The sequence below is a fragment of the Haemaphysalis longicornis genome, unplaced genomic scaffold (genome assembly GCF_048455015.1).
Source record: "Haemaphysalis longicornis isolate Haplotype H1 unplaced genomic scaffold, Haemaphysalis longicornis Haplotype H1 scaffold_4, whole genome shotgun sequence".
Classification (NCBI taxonomy): domain Eukaryota; kingdom Metazoa; phylum Arthropoda; class Arachnida; order Ixodida; family Ixodidae; genus Haemaphysalis; species Haemaphysalis longicornis.
In genome coordinates this window covers 78985878-79006945 of record NW_027526361.1, presented here as the reverse complement: position 1 = coordinate 79006945, position 21068 = coordinate 78985878, and the positions used below count along the sequence as shown (strand labels likewise).

At 44.7% G+C, this 21068-nt stretch overlaps 1 protein-coding gene across 1 annotated transcript in view; it reads left to right on the top strand.

Annotated features, from left to right (window-relative positions):
- Window positions 1-1736: 1736 nt before the first annotated feature.
- The window catches only part of LOC144178937 (nephrin-like), a 404800-nt gene continuing 385468 nt past the window's right edge, over window positions 1737-21068 (top strand). Inside the window, exon 1 of the mRNA XM_077707093.1 lies at window positions 1737-1853. Coding sequence (XP_077563219.1) covers window positions 1772-1853 — 82 coding nt within the window. The 5' untranslated portion in view covers window positions 1737-1771. The remainder of the gene's footprint in view (window positions 1854-21068) is intronic.

The following is a 21068-nucleotide window of genomic DNA, read 5'->3' as shown; positions in this document are numbered from 1 at the left end:
GCAATATACTCTTTAATTCTCAATTTAATGAAGGCATCTCGTAAATAAAATTGTACTGATACTAGCTACCATCACGACTGTGTCATTACGCCGAGTTGCATTTGCTTGTCGTAATTAGTTAGTTCACTGTGAAGAAGCGTTACAGAGTTCCCGTTTTCTGGCTACATAGCCGTCAACGGACGCTGTGTGGTTACACAAATCGGCTGTAACTCTTGTTTTCCCGAAACTATCAAGAAACGAATAGTACGACAAATAATTTAGGTCTAATTCTGAGTATGTTATGTGTATCTGTCTTTTTTTTTTTCGATCAATATTATAAGCCACCATGCTTGACTCAAAAAACCTATCCACCAATATAGATAGCTTCAGTGGTCTTCCGTCTTCACAGTAGTGGAAGGGCTGTGAATGTATCGATGGGTGCGTTCCAGTGGACCTCAGAGGAGTAGGATAGGGATGCAGAATGCCGACGGCTCCAAAAAAATATTTCGTAATGCAACATTTGGCAAAAGCATCGGTCAGGTTTGAACTTCTTTTATATCACAAAGTCCAGTACGCCCAAAATAAGGATAGAATATATTCTATACTAATTCAATTTCGAACGTTTTTCAGGCATGTAAAAACACTCTACATTTTTATATAGGAACAGCGCGTCACAAAACACCGTGTTTTATTTGTTCACTTTCGTCGTTTTTTGCCTCAAAATGTTGTTTTACGAGTTATGCCTGTGTTCATTGTAAGTATTCGCGCACCGGCCGTGTATTTTCTTTTGTGCAGGAATAAGCTTTTCGAAAGTTATTTTCTAAGTAATGTTAGGAGCTCAATGCTTCCGTCGTCCCATCTGGTGCCGGCTGTCCTGACGGAACCATACAGACTATACTGCCGGAACCTATTTGTAACAGGTTTTAAAATGGGATTCTGTAATGATTGCACGTTTATTTAATAAAGAAGTACTTTGCCAGGCTAAACGGCATTTGCCATCAACTCCTTTGCATTTCCCCTGTTTCAAAGCAGCAGCTTACGCGTAATTAACCCTGTGGCAGCAGCTTCGCGAAAATTTGCATATTGATTTTGCTAATTGAAACGCGGAAAAGTTCAGTTCTCTTTTTCAGTGGCAGCTAAATTTTCTGGCTTTTGTTGTTATGCTGCCAGAGGTGCATTAACTTCGTTTTAAAGCCTTGTAAGACCACTTTATTCTTCGCTCACCGTTTATTGAAATTTCCCCTTTAAAAATTCAAAGCGACCTGTCTAGACAGTTAATCCTGATTATGTTTTGCATTGTTTCCCCTTCTTTTCTTCTGATACATTTTCGACATGCTTATTTTCCTATTTGCTTATTTTCGAGCGCACACTTCCAGTTCGAAAATGCGCGACATGCGATATTCTTTCGGCGGCGCGTGGTGCAATTCTTTCTTTCCTCGCTTTAAAATTTTTTTGCCTCCCCGTCTTTGGGGACGTCTACACGATTGCCATATCAAAAGCAGGCGCAACCACCGAAAGTTTAATTTCGAGTGACGCAAAAAAAAGGAGCAGTCAACCGGCTCCCGTACAGTCTCCAGTTCTGGCCGGCAGAGGTCAGATCGATGCCGGCGAAAGGCCCACAAATTCGGCTGGCGCGGCCGGTGGCGCTATTTCGAACCGAGCGGCAACGCGGGCCCCCGAAGGCCCAGGTTCGTCTTCGGTCCGCCAGGCGGCCGACCGCCGTCGTCCGCTAGCACGCACCGGGCTCATTCGACACGACGCCGGGATACTGTGCGCGTTCCGCTGGGATACCATGCTCCAAAGTTACTCGGGGATACATCTTTGCTGCTGGCTGCCGCTTCTCGCTGGCATCGCCGCAGCCGCGTCTTCACCCGGTGAGAGACCTTCTTCAATTGCGTTTTGACGACACAGACGCATTTCTGCTTCTTTTTGGTGTACCGCAAGGTAGCGTTCTCAGCCTGCTATTGTTGATGTTTATGTTGCCGCTACGTTCCTTTGCGTTGTTTACGCGATCGTGAAACGGTTGTAGGAAAAGAAAGGGTGCTGAAATGTGATGTAATGGGCGGGCATGAAAAATGCCTGGGCCAAAGGGTGGTTTCATGACGCCTTGGCTCTCAGATTGAGATCACGATGAACTTTCTTGAAGTTGCCAAGCGTGTAGTATATTTTCTTTCTGAGAAGTAAAGCAATACTATTGGTGGACGGAACTAACGAATACGTTCATGGGGTAAAAAGGAATTATACGGGGTGCCAAATATATAAATAAATGCCACCCTTGCGCTATTCAATAATTTGATAAGTGTTTCCACTTCCTAACCTATTTACGAGCTAAAGAATTTAGCAATTATGTGCCACTTATTCACTAAAATGGAAATTTATATAGAAAAACCAACGTATAAAAATCAGAATTCGGTCGGAAATGATTGCGAATTTTACTGCAAATAAAGCATCGCAGCTCCCCTAGAATGAGTATTCGTGTTAATTTCTAATTTTCCGAAGCAGTAATCATTCAAAGACTGTTTATCTTTACAATGTGTGGGCGTGGACCACCTTAACCTGAACGGAAACGGCTAAATAATAACCCCTTTTGTACCAACCCGACTAAATGATTGCTAAAGCCGGTGCGAAAACGCGTTAATCGATTGGAATTCTCGCGTGCTTTAGCTTCCGCTGCTGCAAACTGCTATTTTCGGTGTTCATAGTGGTGGAATGAAATATTTTTTACTGCAAACTAATAATTAAAAGCCTAATATCTCACTGTTGGACACAGTACCGTCCAGTTTAGGTGTGAGTGTGGTGAATGTGCTTTTCACTTTTACCGAAAAGAACGTGGTGCATAACGTCTTTCCGTTTAAGTTTTGTCAGTATTTGAAGCTGTCGCGGAAGAACGTCCGATGGATTTATAATCTGCGACTTCGAAGTAGATTTCTATCCAGAACGAGTGGTTAACAAAGACAAAAAATAACTGTTGGTGTGTACGAAAAATGTTTATGAATTTTAAGCAATGATGGTCTGGCTGAAGTTACCATTCGGCACAATTAGAAGTGCGTTTATAGATTTGCAAAAACCTATCACGAATGTCTCTCGCAAGCCAAGAGACCAACAATTGTGTATGAAGACGGAGATAAACCACGGAGGTTGGGCTCTCCCGCTGTACAGGAGCAAGATGGTCTCATACCGCAACGTTTATGATTGCTTTCTATGTGTACTTCTAACGGACGCTTTTTTTTTGCTTTTTAAAGGCTCAGCGCCGTCAATAGCACATACCCGCAAGTCCATTTTCATTTTTAAGTATTTGTAGCTTCAGGCTTAGGCACTTAAAGGGAGGATACCTTTTGGTACATCTTTTTTCCCGTAAGAAAACTTTCACTGTTACGGCCAATGCCGTCTGCACGGGTATTGAATGCTAGGCGGCAGGCTCGGCTGCCGTCATGCTTTGTCAATGCAGCCCACCACCTCATCTCTGCCCAGCCAGCCAGTAGACACGCCCTGATTTTGCGGCGCGGTATTCTGCCGTTATTAGTTTGAAGGCGGAAGGCAATTTCAGGATTCAAACCCGCGCCAGAAGATATTTGCAAGGCTTGTTGTCATGTGAAATTGGATACTGCAGGGGAGCAGGGGTGGGTGCAGGTAGTAAATTTGGGCTCCCGTTATGTGAAAGGATTCACGGCGCCCCACTGTGATGGGGAAAAAAGAGAAGTCCGTGCCATGCCACACTGTGCGCATGATGGCGAACTCCTGTCGCTGGGTTATAACAGTGTTGTTCGGTGCGGGGAATTTCTCTCTTCTAGAGAATTTCCCGCTGTAGGTCTGGACAAAAAAGAAATACGAGATCTTTAATAGACGCAGGGAATTATGAGAGTCGGGGAGAAAAAAAAAATAGGTCAGTAAACCGGACCTCGCATCATTTATTACTTTGTTTTCTTTTCAAAATTTCCGTGAACACTTCGACGGATTTATGTTCTAATAACCGAAGTCATGTGCAGAAAGCCACAAGCACCGAAGACTTTCCATTTCAGTTCGTAAAACAGAAGGGAGCATAGAGAAAAGAATACTTCATGAGTAAGAGCATGAAGTGACGGCGGCTGAAAGGCTCACCTGTTCTCATGCATTCCTGGGCAATATACAAGAAGTGTTTTGGGTGCGCCTTAGTCCGCGTGCTACCAACAAGAGATGGCGCCAGCAGTCCCGGCGCGGAGGTAGAACTATCGCTACAGCAAAGCAACCTCTCGTTCTTTTTGATACGGGCAGTTTTAAGTAACTACTTTAGCATGCAAAGTAAGCATGCTGTTTGGCACAAAACGTAAAATGTTTAGTCAAATGCTGTTGAGCAGCAGATACAGTGGAACTAGTTCACGCTGAAACCTTGTTGGTCAGAACGGCATATCGTCCGGAGATCTGTGTCAAGTAGACATAGCCGGCGCTGGCCAACACCCGAAAACGAACAGGAATCGCAGTGAAGGTGTGGCAGACGCAAAAAAAAATGCGGATAAATTTGCAGAGAATTCATGAGAAACCTGCGGGAAAATTCTTGAAAATAGCACATTTCTAAACCTAGAAATGGGACTTTTCCTCCCTAGTACGGAACATAACTGGTAATGACGGGACCGAGGTTACCTCGGCAACAGCGGATGGACTGCGTTGCCCGGCTGGGATGCCGATACACCATCTTCACGCACCGTTGGCTTGATAAGGAGTGTGCATTGCGAAGCTCCGTCGTATTGGAAAAACGACACCGTGGAAGAACGTCTCCATAGTGGTGCCATTGAGTCTAGGAGGGAGTGGCACGGCTTTCACACAAAATAACTTGCTACGTGCTCGTGGGATGCATGAGGGTGTTGTAAAAAGACGTCTGAAAGCAGTATCATACTCGGGCGCGCTGTCCATTGCACCTCTGTCAGGCAGAAACATGAGAAACCTTGGTTTTTTTTATAAGAACCTGTCTGTGCGCATAGAAGCGGGCAGCCGTTTTGATCTTCGCTAGTAAGGTTTTTTTTCTGTAAGCCCGCCTTGCGTAACGGCTTAGTTCTGAAATCTCTGCAAGTACTGATCAACTATTTTTTATTATGTGTGGTGCCTGAAGGAGCACCGTTGCAGTTAAAAGCATGCTATACAGGGCAAAAGTTGACAAAAAAAAACAGATGAAGACCTTACTTATGTTTTGGGGAGTATTCGTCAATTTTTGCACGTGGTATGTCTTGTTTAAGCGAGTGCCAACTTCCTCGCCAACATATTCTTTTCCAACAAATTAAAAAAAACATCAATATTGAGCCCTAGAAATACTCTCATGTATAGGGACTTAGAGGTGAACTACTGGGAAGCGTCACACTGGCGACATTTATTCTGAACACGCGTACGTACCTCTAATCCAGAGGGGCACGTATAATTGGTTTTTTAAATACCTAGTTAGTAAATTATAGACGTTGAAAAAAGCTCCATACCAGATGACTCTGCAACTGCCGACGTTACGCGCCAGCACATCTGAAGCCGAAGAGACACCGCCGCTGGCCCTGTCCGTCGCACGGGCAGGCGGCTTGAGAACCGCTTGAGTTTCACTGCGCGCTTATTGAAGTGCGCCCGCACGCGTGCGCACGCTTGTTGCGCCGTCCGCTGCACCCTCTGTGACGTCACTTTCTCTTGGCCGTAATGGCTGCCCTTTCCCAAATTACGGTTGCAAAACCGTCGTGTTTCGATCGCTCTTCCCAGTGCTGTGGCGGAAATTTCAGATGTGGTATCTTGCTACTTCAAGTCGTTTTGCTCAGACTATACTGAGCTTGTATTTCCAAGGAGTCGAAACTTTTGCTGCAATTCGACTTCAAGTGGAAACAACGGTATTGCCTTTTGTAGGGATGCAGAATAAGGTAAGAGCTACACTTTGTGCCGTGAGCTACAATAAAGCCATTCCTGGAGCGACATTAGCATATGACGCGAAGGAAACATAGGCCTCTCCTAGGAATGTTCAAGTGATGGGAAGCATATACTTCTTGAATTTCGTGAATATACTCGCTAGGTGGGATCGTTTGCCTCGTTTGATGTACAGCGAGTATGCATGATGTGAGTAGTATGACTTTATTTGCATGCGTTTTTACTTACTTTGAAAGCATCCTTCTACAGCGAACAAGACGCACTTGTCAAGTGGTCGACTGGGTGGACTAGACAGGAGCTAGGCGACCAAAACTACTCGGAAAGATTGCGCAGCGAAAGGAGCCCTGAAGACAAAACATAATCTCAGTTTATTAAAAAGGCCACTTTGTCTTTATAGCAATGATACCAGTCTTATCGCCACCTTCAGACAAATAATCGAGATATTAAACAGAGCAGTGGCGACTCCTAGCCCCTTTCCGGCGATTTTTCTATGGCCTCACAGAATCTTGTTTGTGCAATTGTCCACTATTAAATATGACTGGTCGATTGTAGTATCAGGCATCTGGCTTGGTTTCATCATATCACCTTAATGAGCGAAGGTGCAGTTAAAGCACTCACGCAAATATCTTTCGTGCTGGCCGATCATACGTCGCCCTTGCCTTATTACGTCATCGTGGAGCAAAAGTGAAAGTTGCCCAATATTTCTTGCGTTTTTTAGTTAAAAATAGCCTTTAATAACTAGATTTGACTACTTACAAAACGCTCATTCTTTCAACTTGAATAGAGTTCTATTTTGTATTTTGGTTTCATGGCCCTTTACGTGATGGCAGTGCCATCGGGAGCGTCAAGGGGAGGTCATCAGCGTGATTCGTGCCTATAGAGCGTGACAGCCTCTTTTAAGCACATATTTTATGCTCTCGCTCCCGGTTTACGCGATGTAGTGTGTTGCCGGAGCGAACGAAGGGCCCAGCTTACGGCGGAAGTACACGATAGGGAAGCTAGCGCGAGCAGGGCGGGAAGCAGAATGGTGTGAAGGGTGAGGACCCTGTCATTCCTGCAACCCAGATGGAAGCGAACCACAGAGCAAGGCTCGCTAATAATAAGTTGCAATAAGGTGCAATAAATACTTTAAATTGGCTGTTCAGAGACACTCTTATCGGCCGCGTACGTTCGGTGTGTGAGTGTTGCTGGATCTAAAACTACCTGAAACCGCTGCTGGACCGGTGCGACAAGACGCTGTAGCGGTAATTTCCCCAATCGGATCTATCCCAGTTCAAAATGTTTTAACCTTCACGCAATGGATGGGCAAGAGCGATACACCAGATCTTTCCTAACGTAACGGTTTCCAGAATACTGATTCATAACTGCACGTTACGAACGTTCGTCTCTCAAACTTTTAACCACACTATATCACCAAATCAAAATCTTGATTTTTCTTCTAAGAATCTGTCCACGCGCATAACAGCGGGCCGCCGTTCACCCCCGAGGTGCAATTCAAACAGTGAGAAATGGTTTCATCGACACTTTTTCTGCCGTTACCATGCCCACTTTCGACACAGCACCCCTAAATCTGAATAGGCGTGAAGGGCTGTTCAATATTGTGTTCGTTTATACAAAATCATTTTGTACTTTTAATTAAGAGAGAGCTGCTAACATTCGCATTGGACTTGTGTTTTTTATCAACGTGTAAAAAGAGTTTTTCGTGCTATGCAGAGTTGATATGCACGAACTTTGCCACAGTGATAGTACGGGGGAAAGTTCTGAGCCTCAATGTGCCTAGTGTTCATACCCGATTCGGTGACAAATATAATTGTTTAAACAGCGCTCACTCTGGAACATAAAATGCGCGTCAAAAATGGCACGCCAAAACGTTATGCAGGCAAGAAACACCCAATGCTAGACAACCTAATTAAAAAAAACCTGCCGGACCTTACGAAACCTGCCGGATCTTTGTATATATTAGACATGCCTGAACAGATACATCTAGTTGTTAACATTGAAACGTAGCTACCAACACTGCGAGAACATTGAGAATGATGGACACGACGTAAAAAAAGAATCGAGGCGGAGGCATGAAGTGAAATTAATTCAAAGAGGAGCATCAAGGGTGACCAGCTATTCGGTTACTTCGGAGACGTTCTAGCGATAACAACATAGGCTATGCAGACCTACATCGTTACAGGTAACAAGGAATGTTTTAAAAAAATTTCCGCGAGGTAAATGTTTAGAGAAGTTTCCATTGAAACACCGCTGGTCAACGCACTTCTCTCTTTTTTTTCCTTTTTTTGGTAACAATAAAAGGAAGCTCCTGTAATAAAAAAAATGTCTAGAGTACTTGGCCAACCACTACGATTTATCCCAGCCCACTCGAACTATTAAACAACGGTTCCTTTTTTTTCGCATTTTACAAACTTCGCCTGTGATTATTGAGTCTTCTCTTTCTATAGCACCAAAAAAGAAACGTTTTACAAAGCTAGAACTGTTCTTACTGAGCGAACGTACCGCCGCCGAAGTATCGCTCTTCATGTACAATTCGTAAGTTTGGCATCATTAGCTGCTTATTTTATTAGTGGCAAAATCATGATTACTGACTCGCCTGTTTTTTGCTGTTGTCCGGTAAAACGTTGAGGCTGAAGGGGAGCGTTAAAGGCTATCGCAATGACGTGTCTTTGCTAATTTTATTTTTTTTTGTTGGTAGGCGCCGGGAAAGCTGCCTGAGGGCAGATGACGTTTGCAACGCTAACATCCAGTTATAGGTTTTCTGCGAATGGTATTTGAATATACGGAGCAGCGGATTTCTGGCCGCTGTGTGCTGAATTTCTACCCCCATTTTTTTTTATCCTGAACTGCTTTCCAGGCGCTCGAAAGGCCGGTTTCGACACCCAAAAAATATAAGGGGTTAAGAGGATTTGTGTTTTATACTCGTAAGTTTATAATGGTTAGGGTGAACATAACCAGGCATGAAAGAAGCGAAGATGAAAAAAAAAATACTCAGCTTTTCCTATGAATGGAGTTTTTGAGTGGCAATGGGAATTTGAAATCGGATCCTTTTTGATCCGGGATTACCCGAGGTTTCTCTTTATTTCTCTTGTTCTTTGCCACCTGCATTACTCATTCGCGAAAAAGAAATATTTTAAAACTGCACATAAGTGCCTGTGGACTAAAGCAGTGAAAAAAAAGATATTGTTTCAAGTTTAGGAAACTCAACACCAAATCAACGCTCTAAGAAAGAATGTTTCATTCTTTCAAGTAGCTGTCAATAAGCATGAGCAACGCATTCTTTCAACGCGTCTTGCGTCGTCGGGAAATTTAATCACGCTTCCATGCGCTTTTGTTTCTTGTCCAGGCCAGCTACCAACCATGCTCGTGCTTGATCAGGCGGTACGCTCAAAACAATTCGTGAGCACGGTTTATCAACAAACTGCATTTTCGTATTTAGATAAAAAAAAATAACGATGCACCAACAACCTACCATGCTCCTAAAGAACTTGGGAGCTTCAGCAATGAATGGTATAGTCAGGTTTTTCCCGCAAAAGTAAAAAAAGAATGTCATCCACTTGCTTGGTCCAACTTGTTCGTTGTGTTCGTCTCTTCTTTGACATGGAGAGCTGTACTACTTTTTTTCGGCATATCAGTCGTCGTGTTTCCTTTGCCGCAATGACGGGCGCACATGTAGGTGACCAGCACACGTCTCCCCATACTTGTTTGCCTAATTATGAGGTTTAACACTCCCGCGCTAAACAGGCGATGAGACGCGGCGTAGTCGAGGGCTCCGGATTAATTTTGACCAAATGAGGATCTTTGACGTGCACCTAAATCTTAAACACACGGGCGTTTTCGCTTTTCACCTCCATCAGCGGCTTGGGCAATTTGATTGGCCGTTCTGGTCCTGTATGGTCTATGCGGAGGCCACTCCTGATCCGAGCCGGAGATATTGTTCCGCAACCGAACGGTTTACACAATATCAGTTTAGTGGGCACCCTACACCACCGCGCAGAGAGCCCGGCCACTACAAACACTACGTGATTTTTACGATGAGGCCGGTGTCACGTGATCCTCTGGCCTGTCTGCGCTCTCGCTTCGAAGTCGCATCGGCAGGCGGCGCTCCGAGTCGGACGCTGATGCTCTTGCCGCCCCACTCGAACGTACTTGGTGGGCTGAGTTTCGGCAACCTGTACACGGCGGCGCCTTCAAGAGCGCTCCTGAACATGACAAATGCTAATAAAAATGCTAATGCTAATAATGTGACAAATGTTAATAAAGATTCAATCAATCAATCAATCAATCAATCAATCAATCAATCAATCAATCAATCAATCAATCAATCAATCAATCAATCAATCAATCAATCAATCAAATCTGCCAACCGAATGCGCCATTAAGATGTTCTAGGGATCCACCCAGACCCCTTTGGCACGAGTCAGCGCGGATTATAAGCTGTATTTGCGGCTTTCTGTAGTAAAGGACTGTTTTCTGTCTGAAAGCCAAGGCTCCAAAGGAAAACTTCATATAGGCTTTGTATTGCGGCGGGACAAGAAGTTGGAACATCAGAATACACGCAGTGGCTGCTCTCGACCAACGCCGACGTGCGCGTGACACGTGATACATACCTTCTCGGGAGACTAACCGAAAAGGGCAATACCACCCAATCTTACCAGAATTTGTGGAAGGTCGTCGACATATCCCACATATGGAGCTTGGCACATTTTGCTGATGGTTTTTTTTCTCGTTTTAACGCTGGAGCATCGGATCATACCGCACGAAATTTTCGCCTTGGAGAGTAATTTTAATCGCATACCTTATCCATTTTATCTTATTCATTTATTTTTGCATCCCAGGTATAGTATCTATCTACGGAAGATGACAGAGCTGGGTGAGAGGGGATGCTGGTCTCGAAATAGCGGTCTGGATAAAGCGATTGTTAGTTTTTGTGCATTATAAATGTCTCCCACAGCCGCACCCAGCTTCTCTCGCAATACAAAAATCACAGAAATAAAGTGCGAATACGGAAACGTCACTCATAACATTGTTTGGAGAAGTATGTCAACAAGCTTTCATATGGAACTAGGCGCGTCAGATTGCGCCTTTGGCGAGAACACACGGAGAATATCGTTGAAGCGCGAGAAAATGTCACTGCAAATACAGGCGTTTGACGAACTTGCTCCCAACAGCACCGGCTTGTTCACCCAATATTTCGAGATTTAAACAACGCTGCGGCCATCGCAATATGCCGTTCACAGGGAGGAATACAGTAAGCGATGCCATGCTGGTGATTTACAATCAGCGAATTCAATCTTACCTCTGTTCTGACCGGCCAGTATCTCACTTTGGAGGCATCTCTGGCTCCTTCCACTTGCTTGCCATGTATTGCCAGGTCCGATAGGAAGCTTAAATCGATTTTTATTCCTATGGTTTGCTTGAATCCGCCTCCTGGTTTTCAACTGTCCCAGAATGCCTATAAATGCGCGTATTTGAGTTGTAAATAGCGAAAGGATTCTCCCTTGTTTTCCAGCCGCACTGTAGGAAAAGAATCGCGCATTTTTGGATTGTTGGACCTTATTCGAAATACCCTACAATTTCCTCTGTGCAACAAAATCAAATTTTTACTCTATCGCCAAACACGTAACCCCTCTAGGGAATAGTTGAGGGCTTTAACGGCATACATTTTCCCGAGAACCACCGTCAGTAGGGAAGTAAACATACCTTCAAAGACCCTACCAATTCATTTTAGAGTGTACAAAGCGCCGTTAGAACACGGAGATTGTGATAGGCTGTGTTGAAAGGTCTTGTCGTCTCTGAGTGTCCTCTTCCAACGAAATCTATTCGTTGATTCATTCATTGGGGCTATTACAGAAGTTTCTTTCAAGTTCAGAGACATCCGATGATATTTTAAAAAGAACAGCCACTCCGCGTTGGTCCTTTTATAAGTGGTCATTTCAAACGTGTTTTCTTGTAGTAGTTGTGCCTCGCCCATAAGGAGCCTTTAAACCAACCTTCTTCAAGAAAGGGTGGTTCTATTTTTTTATTCGCTTCATGTCGAAAGCTCAGAGAATTTTACCTGAATCGGTGCATGAGCGCTGGCCAAACGGGATTGGTCGAGTCTCAAATAGCACCCGTTTGTAAGCGCTCCCTCAACTACAACCTCAGGCTTATGGAAAACCCTGTCGTCTTGCTCAAAATACCGTATGACCCATCAGATCTCCAGACGTCTGCGCAACGATCTGAGTGTTGTCGTTAGTTTGGTCTTTAAATTTGCTGCTATGATTCGGTGTTCCATCGAGGCATAGTGGATGATCGCTAGCGACAAACGTCTCCGCCGCGATAAAAATAGCAATAAAAACAGCAAGTTTTAACAAGAATAATTCAAGACACCTGAGTGCTTCTAAGTATTTATAAATTTGAAAGCTTTGACCTCCAAATAAGTGCAGTTGATGTGCCCTTTTAATTTTGCGCTGCGACTAATGTTCGCTTTCTTTCCTGAGTTATTGTGCTCCCATACACAGTTTGCGGTTTGCTGGCGTGGACTGCTAAGCAGAGATGCAGTCACGTGTGGCTGCCATCGCACGCTAAATGACTGCTGTCGCAAACACCGCATAATCTACGCGCATACGCAGACGTTGCGTCAGCAACCGAAACGAGTTTGTGTTTTTATTTCTGAGACACAATCTAGCGCTATGTGAGGTCTCTGAACATTTGCATTCGACATCTGAGCCGCGGAGAAACGAAAACTTTTGCCGCAAACCTACAAACAGCAGCCATATTGGTCTATTTACCTATTCCTGCCAGACAACGGCAATAATTGGAGTGGCGTATAGCTGCACTCACGTTCTTGTGATCGGTGGCCGCTGCGGCGAGTCTTTGCAAAATCCGGGCTCGTAGCCACCGCATCCCCGCCGGCTTAAAGTGGGATTTATTCGTCCAATGTTCACTGCAAATTTTTAACTGTTTCGCAAAAACACTAAAGCTTGTTCACCCAATTTACATTTCGCTTTGGCTTTCGCAAGCCCTGTACACTTAAATAATTTAGCTACGGGAACCTGAGAAAGAGTCTGATGTTGCAAAACTGAGTGGCCGAATCCACGCCGGATAAAGTGGCCAGTCTTGTAGGAGAAGGCCTTCGCGCGAGAGAAGACACACGAATCCCCGCTTGCTGCAGCCGCATATCGGCTGTCTTCCATTTGTCACAATTTCGGCTCCCCGCAATAAGTGCAACAGGCGTGTTGGCGTTCGTGTGTGTGTGCGTGCGTGTGTGTGTGTGTCTTCTTTGCATGCGAGTGTCCTTGTGCGTGCCTGCAAGAATGGCCAGTGTATGCGTACGATGAATGAATCTACAGACGGAGACGGCAGACGCACAGCGGTGAATTTCCACAAACACTCTATTGGGGGCGGTGTATGATTTTATTAGCTGCTTTCTTAGAAAATACGTGAAATAAAGCGGACTTTTTCACTTAAGCCCAGCCTAAGTAAACCCGCTCCCTTTGGCATTCACTCCTTTAAGCTTCGCGCTTGGCGTCATTTGTCTCAATGTGAAAGCGTAAAGAGGCTCGCATAAAACTTTTTTATTCATCCTCCAGTAACGCCCTAATATTCCCCAAGTGGAGGAGCCGGTGTATGTTTAAATCCCCTACTGTATTCGTTGTGCCACTAATAATTTGTTTTCTCTTTTTTGGCTTGCAGTAAAATACGTTGACTTAAACTTTCCTTACGCGTGTGCTCTGTTTTGCTGTTATATAGTTTATGCTATTGTTATTTGCTAGGCGAAAATTGTTTGCTTGCGTAAACGCATGGTTCCGAAGAAATTGCAGGTGATTTGTGAGCATGAGAGTGCCTCAGAATTTGCGCTTGCTTTAGATGGAACAAACTTCGCCGAAGCTATGAGGCATGCCGTTGTTTTGCACGCTCACATTTTGCACACATGACTTCTCTCATCTCTCTGTTCATTGAAAAATACCGCTTGCAGAGCCGGAAATCGAAGCAGTGAGATTATCGCGTAACAATAACTTATAAGTCACTGCAACATCGCTTAAGTAAGATGCTATTAGTAATTGCTATTTCGATATCCGGGCAAAAACACGCAAAGTTCGATGTGTTCGTAGATACGTACGTATATTCGTAGAGAAGATTCACACCTAGATCCGCAAGTAGATACGATTCATAGATACGCGCGTTGGTCAACTCCTGTTTAGCCAGGTAAGAGGGCATGTTGAAATTTGAATATCATTTCACCGGAAGGCTGATCAACATTGGAACTTAACCTAAAAGAGGAAAAATTTTCATGTCAACAAATCTAGGAAGATGCTGCAAAATCGACGTTGCATATTCCCTTCTTGTCGAGTAAACTTGTACATTGGTAACAGTTCATCATGCAACCAATGATGAGTGGTGAAACTGGGTGGACAAAGAAGCACACAGAACGAGCAGTTACATTCCCTTGTACGCTGGGTGCGCTTTCTTTGTGGGCAACAGATGGCTGATAGGGTTCACAAGAACTGTACGCAAATAAAATGGCGATAACAAAATTTAATCTTCTTTTCAGTATTCTGTCAAGGAGTACAGTATTCACGATGTGGTAAAAGCTAACAAGACAAGAGGCGCCTCTTCACTAGTGTAGCCATTTCGATGTAGCCCACGTCACCTCTGATAGGTATAGTCAGAGCAAAGTACTAAAGCTTTATATTGCGCTAGTTGCACTGTAATCTGATTTACATCCTTAAAGGGATTTTTTACTGCCTCTAACTTGCAGCCTTAAACCATAGGAAGCACAAGAAAACTCCCTTTAAAAGCGTGTTTTCTGGTGTTTTTTTTTTCTGGGGTGTAAGGGTGCTAGTTATAGTCAAAAACGGTGTAAATCATTTTAGAAAGTGGTGCACATTTTTACTACGTCAAAAGCAGCGCATAGACGAATACGCAAGGAGTGACAAACAGCGCTTTTGTTTGTCACTTCTTACGTCCTCGTTTCTGCGCTGTTTTTGAAGTAGTCAGAGCAAAGCCCAGCCTCAGAAGGTGATGCAGACGTTGTAGGTTTTCCTGTTCTCTAAGGGAACGTTGGGGTCTCTTGAGCATCACTGCAAGTTGAGGCACTAGCATTTGCTGCCAAACATTTGGAAGTGCATGTCTGTGCTGTTCCCCAATTCCCAATACAACAAGTCAGGAGCTGTACTCTCAAGAGCTTAAACACGGGATCCGGAATTGCATTCTCCGTTGATTTCGCAGCTTGCTCCGACTTGGGAATACTGCTTTGATCTTTGTTAAAGCGCGAGGTTTCCTTTGGCTGGCACGACGGGCGCAGCGTCAGTCTATCCAGGCGCATGAAGTTACGAAGAAAGTCACGGCGAAGGACTGGCACTGGGGGCAGTGCGTGGGTGAACTGTGTAATGCTACAGAGCGTTATTTTCGTATACCGATTGCCAGCGCAGAGCATCAAATAAACTTGTGGTTGTCTCGTGCATTCCCGTCCTCCGTTGTGCAGCGCTGAGGAAAGCAAGAAGCCTGGAAATGCTGTGAAAAAGCAAGTGAAAGCAAAAAGCGTCTGAACCAAAGCTTTATCCCGGCGCATGAAGTTACGAAGAAAGTCACGGCGAAGGACTGGCACTGCGGGCAGTGCGTGGGTGAACTGTGTAATGCTACAGAGTGTTATTTTCGTATACCGATTGCCAGCGCAGAGCATCAAATAAACTTCTGGTTGTCTCGTGCATTCCCGTCCTCCGTTGTGCAGCGCTGAGGAAAGCAAGAAGCCTGGAAATTCTGTGAAAAAGCAAGTGAAAGCAAAAAGCGTCTGAACCAAAGCTTTATTGACTTTCCTGCGAAGTGCATAACTGGCTCGGTTGCTGTTAATAACTCTACGTATGCATGTACAGCCACGCTCAAAAAATTAGAGACCAGGGCAATGAAAATTTTAGGTTATTTCTTTTCCTATAGCAGCCCGACAAACTGTCGAATGCATGCGAGATGTTGTATAAGTATTGAACATATGGAAACTACCGCACATAGTACTCCGGGATGGCGTGCGGCAGAGAAATAACTCAAAATTGCTGCTTTCGTGGTCCTTAGACTTCTGCTCTTAGGTGTACATTATCATCGTAATCATAATAATAACGATCATCATCATAATCATCATCATAATTTTATATGCAGTTTTATCATCCATCGGATAACATGAGCCCGGGATCTTTGCTGGACGAGTCTCACCAGTTTTACTAAAGAGCGTGGCACACTCGCTCTCTCTGACATTGCCTGAAGAGATTTGTGCTAGTTTTTAGAAATAATTCTAATGCACATTACTGAATTCTAGCTTCCTCGCATGTGCCCTTGCAGTTGTAGGCACATAATTGTTTGCATGGTAAAGTAAGTGTTACTATATCCGATAGATATGATAATGCGCTTATTTGGCATTCATTTATTTATCTCAAATCGGTCTTTTGATATCCTTTCCTACACTTGTTTCTGAGGCGGGCTATGCTATGTCGTTTCCTTAAAAAATCAATTGCGCAACCTTTGATATCAGCTCATATATTTTTTCTTCCTTCCCGGGGACATGTCCTCCACTTTTGAGTGTGCGCTACAATCCTGTACACCGCAGAATTCTCTTGCAGCTCTTTACTGCTGCTGCCGCCAAAACTTATACGAACCCTCGACGGGCCCTCAGGGTGGGTAGCGACTGCACAACTGCGTGGGAAGAACATTGTTGATACCGAGTTTCGCATGTAATAAACATGATCCCATCGCATTAAGAATGCTGCTTTCGGGTTGATTCGTTATCTGCTATTGCGGACTTACCGTACATCCAAAGAGCTATGCTGTTCACCTTGGAATAAAAAAAGATGTCATGTGCAAACTCACGGACTTCCACTCCGTTTTTCACTCCTGTATACTTCGAAGCAGTTCGGTGACTAAGAAGTTGCACTGCCGAGCCCAAAAGACATCGGGTTTCATTACAGCCAAGGATACTGTTTCTTTGATGTAAAGGAGAAAGGATCACTGAGGTGTGTCGATATTTTGGCGCGCATTGGACTTACTCGGGCGGTCTAAATTATTCCTTAGCCACCCACTTCAACTCAACTTGTAGTCCAGGGGAGATTTTGTTTGTAAAATGAGCAATATTTTTAAAATTTTTCTTGCCTGGTCTAGGCTCTCTCGTAAATTATTGCGCATTGAACAAAAAAGTAAAACGAATAATTCTTGTGGGCACGCGGGAGTGATCAGTTTTGCTTGGTATTGCTGGGACACTGTGTTTTCCGCGGACCCATTATATCGCGGCCGAAAAACAGCATTTTAATTCGTCGTCCCATTCAAACACAAAATGCAGGCAGAAACAAAAAGCTGTTGCAAAGAACATATCTTAAAGGTAGACTAAATCTAGTCCTAGAAATCAAACAAAATAATGTACGCAATGATGATGCTTCCCTTTCGCCGCTAAGGTATTGTGCTGCTGAGCCCAAGAACATGGGTGCGATCCCGGTTGTCGTGGCTGCTTTTCTGATGCAGGCGAGAAGCGAAAACGCCGGTGTGTCGAGATTTCGGCACGCGTAGAAGATCACCAGGTGGTCGAAATTAATCCGGAGACCTTCACTGGGGCGCGCCTCATAGGCCTGGTGAAGATAGCGCTTTAAATCCCAAAATTTGAAAACGTTTCACTTGTAATAAAAAGTTGCTGAAAGACCATAATACTTGGCGCACTCGCTTTTATGTCATTCTGCGGTAAAAAAAAAGGAAGGCCTAACCATTGCGGAGCAAACACGAAGGACTGAACTTCGAAAATATCCGCATTTTTAAATTTTGCGATCGCTTTTAAATCACGCGAAAGAACCCGGGAGCCACGACACACTATTTCTGCAACGTCTTAGACGCTAACTCATTTGGGCGTGCAAAGTGACGTCGAATAGTCAGCTTCAATTTATTAAAAAAAACTACATGCCCCGCAGACGGTTTAATTTCAAAAGGCTTTGCCAAACCGCTATGTCTGAAAGGACGGGCTTATGCGCTGATTAACACGCTTCGTTTCCCTAGTATAATACCCTAATCACTCAGTTTTTCTTCCGCGTATTGCATATGGATCTAGAAAACGTGCTTTAGCAATTTAACTCATGAACAGAAAGGATAATAAAAAAAATCTGGATGTATAGTTATACAGGGATGGCAGACGTAGCGCCTACGCAGAGCGTCTTAGCACTGGGAATCTCAGCCCACCGGCCACCTGTTCGCTAAGGAGAGAGTCTGGATCTACAGCTCGCAGCGGCTCTCCTTTGAGAGCCCTTATCGGCCCGAGTGCCGCCCTGCAAGGCCGCGCGGCGTTGTAACGAAGCCACGGCGGCCGAGCAGGGATGACGAGGCTGCAGCCTTTAATACGCCAGCCGCTTAGGGCCTACCGTGAACCGCCTTGCCAGCTCATTAGCGCGGCGGGCCCTGATTGGGGAGATTAGAATTCCCTGTGTACCATCCGCACGCTGACTGGCCCCGTGCGACAGCATTTCGAGGGCCCTTGTGTTGTACACACTGAAGGGTCTCGGACGGGGCTACACGAGACTGATTGATTACTGTTTTACGCTGCGAATTAGACAAAAAGAAAAGCTGTGTGCGCCTATGCATCGTTATTATACATAACTCTTCCTTATCTTTTATTCTTTCTTGGAGTCTCCCCCCAAAGTTTGCTTGGGCGTTTGTTCGAGAGTTGTAGTAGATGGCACGTGCTATTTGTGCAGAAAGAAAAAAAACTTGGATTATGCTATGAGTTGGTACAATACGAATGCTCGTGGTAGATCAAGAAAACAATATAGAAAACGACAAAGTACGCGCTACAGAAAAAGACCGAAAGTCTAGTACTCGTTCATTCAAACAAACAAAACGTATTCAGTATAAGTTTCATTTTAAGTTTAATAATTATTACATAAAAGCGCTACAATAATGATACTAACTCACAAATAAAAACTCTTTCAAACTAGCACATATCTCGTTAGCACATTTTAAGTGCACTTCTGAGCTTTATGGTGCGACATCTATTTCAATGCTCTCACAAATTTTAGCCAACTCAGATTTCAGCGGACGTGTTTGGAATTCGGCAGCTGCGCCAGTTTTGAGAAAAACGCCGTAATTTAGAAGCAACAAAATATTGTAATCCTATTTGTTCTCTGGTGTAAAAAAACAACAGCGCCTTCGAATTCTCGAAGGAGAACGCGTAGGAGATGCGGGAAACATCACATGGGGATTTCGCAAACAATAAATGGATTCGTGTGATTGGCACTAATGGATGCATTACGAGAGTGGTATATATCCTACCGCTCTCTAAAGTAGCGAGCTCGATGAGGAGCTGATATATTTTTCGTTACCGCGAGTAGGAGTATAACGGCATCTGATTTTGCATCATGATCCCGCTCCTTTTTGCGGCCACTGCTGCACCATCTTTCTGCTCAGTGACGTAAAGAGTGTCCTTAGAAGCAGGTCATCATCCAGATCATGACTACCGTCGTGACTATATAGGCTATAAAGTGGCAAGGCATACGCAATACCTGACCACTAATGCATCTAGCGATTAACTAATATTGAAGCCCCTACGGCAGCTGCAGACCCCTTCATGAAAGCATATGGGTGGGGACTAAAGTCCTTGATCTCGTTCACTATCTCCTATGTGCGTAAGGAATAAGGTGCTGTATATGGGCAGTATAATATAAACATGAAATTGTCATCGAAAACACTCACCAACGTGAGTAAGTGTGGGGCTCTGGCATGGCGTCTCAGTGTGATTATTAAGGGTTTATGCGTTTGTATCAGCTTTTAGAGTTAGCACCAGGGGTTTTTGCACAGCTCGCGGCTTGCCCCTCCTCGCTTGTTAATTTAAGTGTATTCCCTCACTCACTACTAGGAAACGCTTTTGTTCGTAGCCGGTATACGCCAGCGTGTCTGGGGACTGTGCCTGTTCCCTGCGCGGCACAGCGACTTAGAACGGCTTTTAAAGGATGCCGTATACGGGGAAGGAACGGTCCTGGATGAAGCGGGGTCGGCGCTCGCAGGCCAAATTGACAACACACACACCCAACGCGCTGCTCACGCTACTGTGGTGGCGCTGCTAATATCCGTTGTTTTAAAACCACTGCAGAACGGGGAAATGGACATTCTTCATAATCTCCAGGCCACGGCTTGGAGGGTGTCGCGTAGTATTCTTACGAAATAGCTCGCAGCGGTTTTGTGGAAATTTTGAGATTGGTGTTAACAGATAACCGAGCTCACCGCAACACTGAAGAGGGACAACGAACGGGTACATTTAAGACTTTCAAAGCTGGTGTTCCCCGGAATTGGCTTTATTTTGTCATGAAAAAACAAAAGATGTCCGGATCAGTCTCACGCGAGTAAGGCTGCGAATAGCGAGCGTTTCACGCACGCATCACGATTGCTTAGCATTTTGCCGTGTCCTTCATTTGCCTTCTGTTGGCTGCCATATGACACGGACATAGAAAAAGCACATATTTGACCACGTATCTGCATGTTTCGCTGCAAAGATCATGGAAAGATGATACTATCATCTGCGCCGCTGCCCTTGGCGTATATTCTATGAAACCCCTACAGACGCAGGAACCATTAGACAAGACAGAATCGAAGGTTGTGGCTCCCGTCCCCATCGCAGCGCAGTACCATACGCTCGAGCAGTAGATGGCATGACCTGCCACCCGCCTCCAGATAGCTGCGACACCCTCTAAGAAACAAGCCATGGCGATCCTTTAATGGAATTGCCGTAGCTACCGAGGCAAAACAGCCTCTCTACAACAGTACATACGTACTTTAGACCCACAACCAGATATTATAGTATTACAGGAAGCAAATGGACCCACAAAGCTCCCGGGGTACCTCTCCTATGAAGATCCCTTAAAGAAAGTTACAGCTACTTTAGCTCGTAACTCTATTGCAGCCATACAGCATCTCACGCTTCAAGACGGCTGTGAACACACGCTTGTGGAGATCCTCTCCCCTTCCATCAAGCATCTAATTTATTTATTTTTAACATTTACGGTCGCCCTTCCACCAGGCGACCCGAGATCTAGAGGACAGTTCAGGAAGCACTAAACCTCGCTACGCAGTGTCCACTACTTGTACTCGGGGACTTTAACGCTCTACACCAGCTTTGGGGGTACAAGCATAACACAAGAAAAAGGCAGCGTGGGGTGCCAGCCATCGAAAACGTCAGGCTCACCGTCCTGAATGATCCCAACACGCCGACCCGCACAGGGACTAGCACA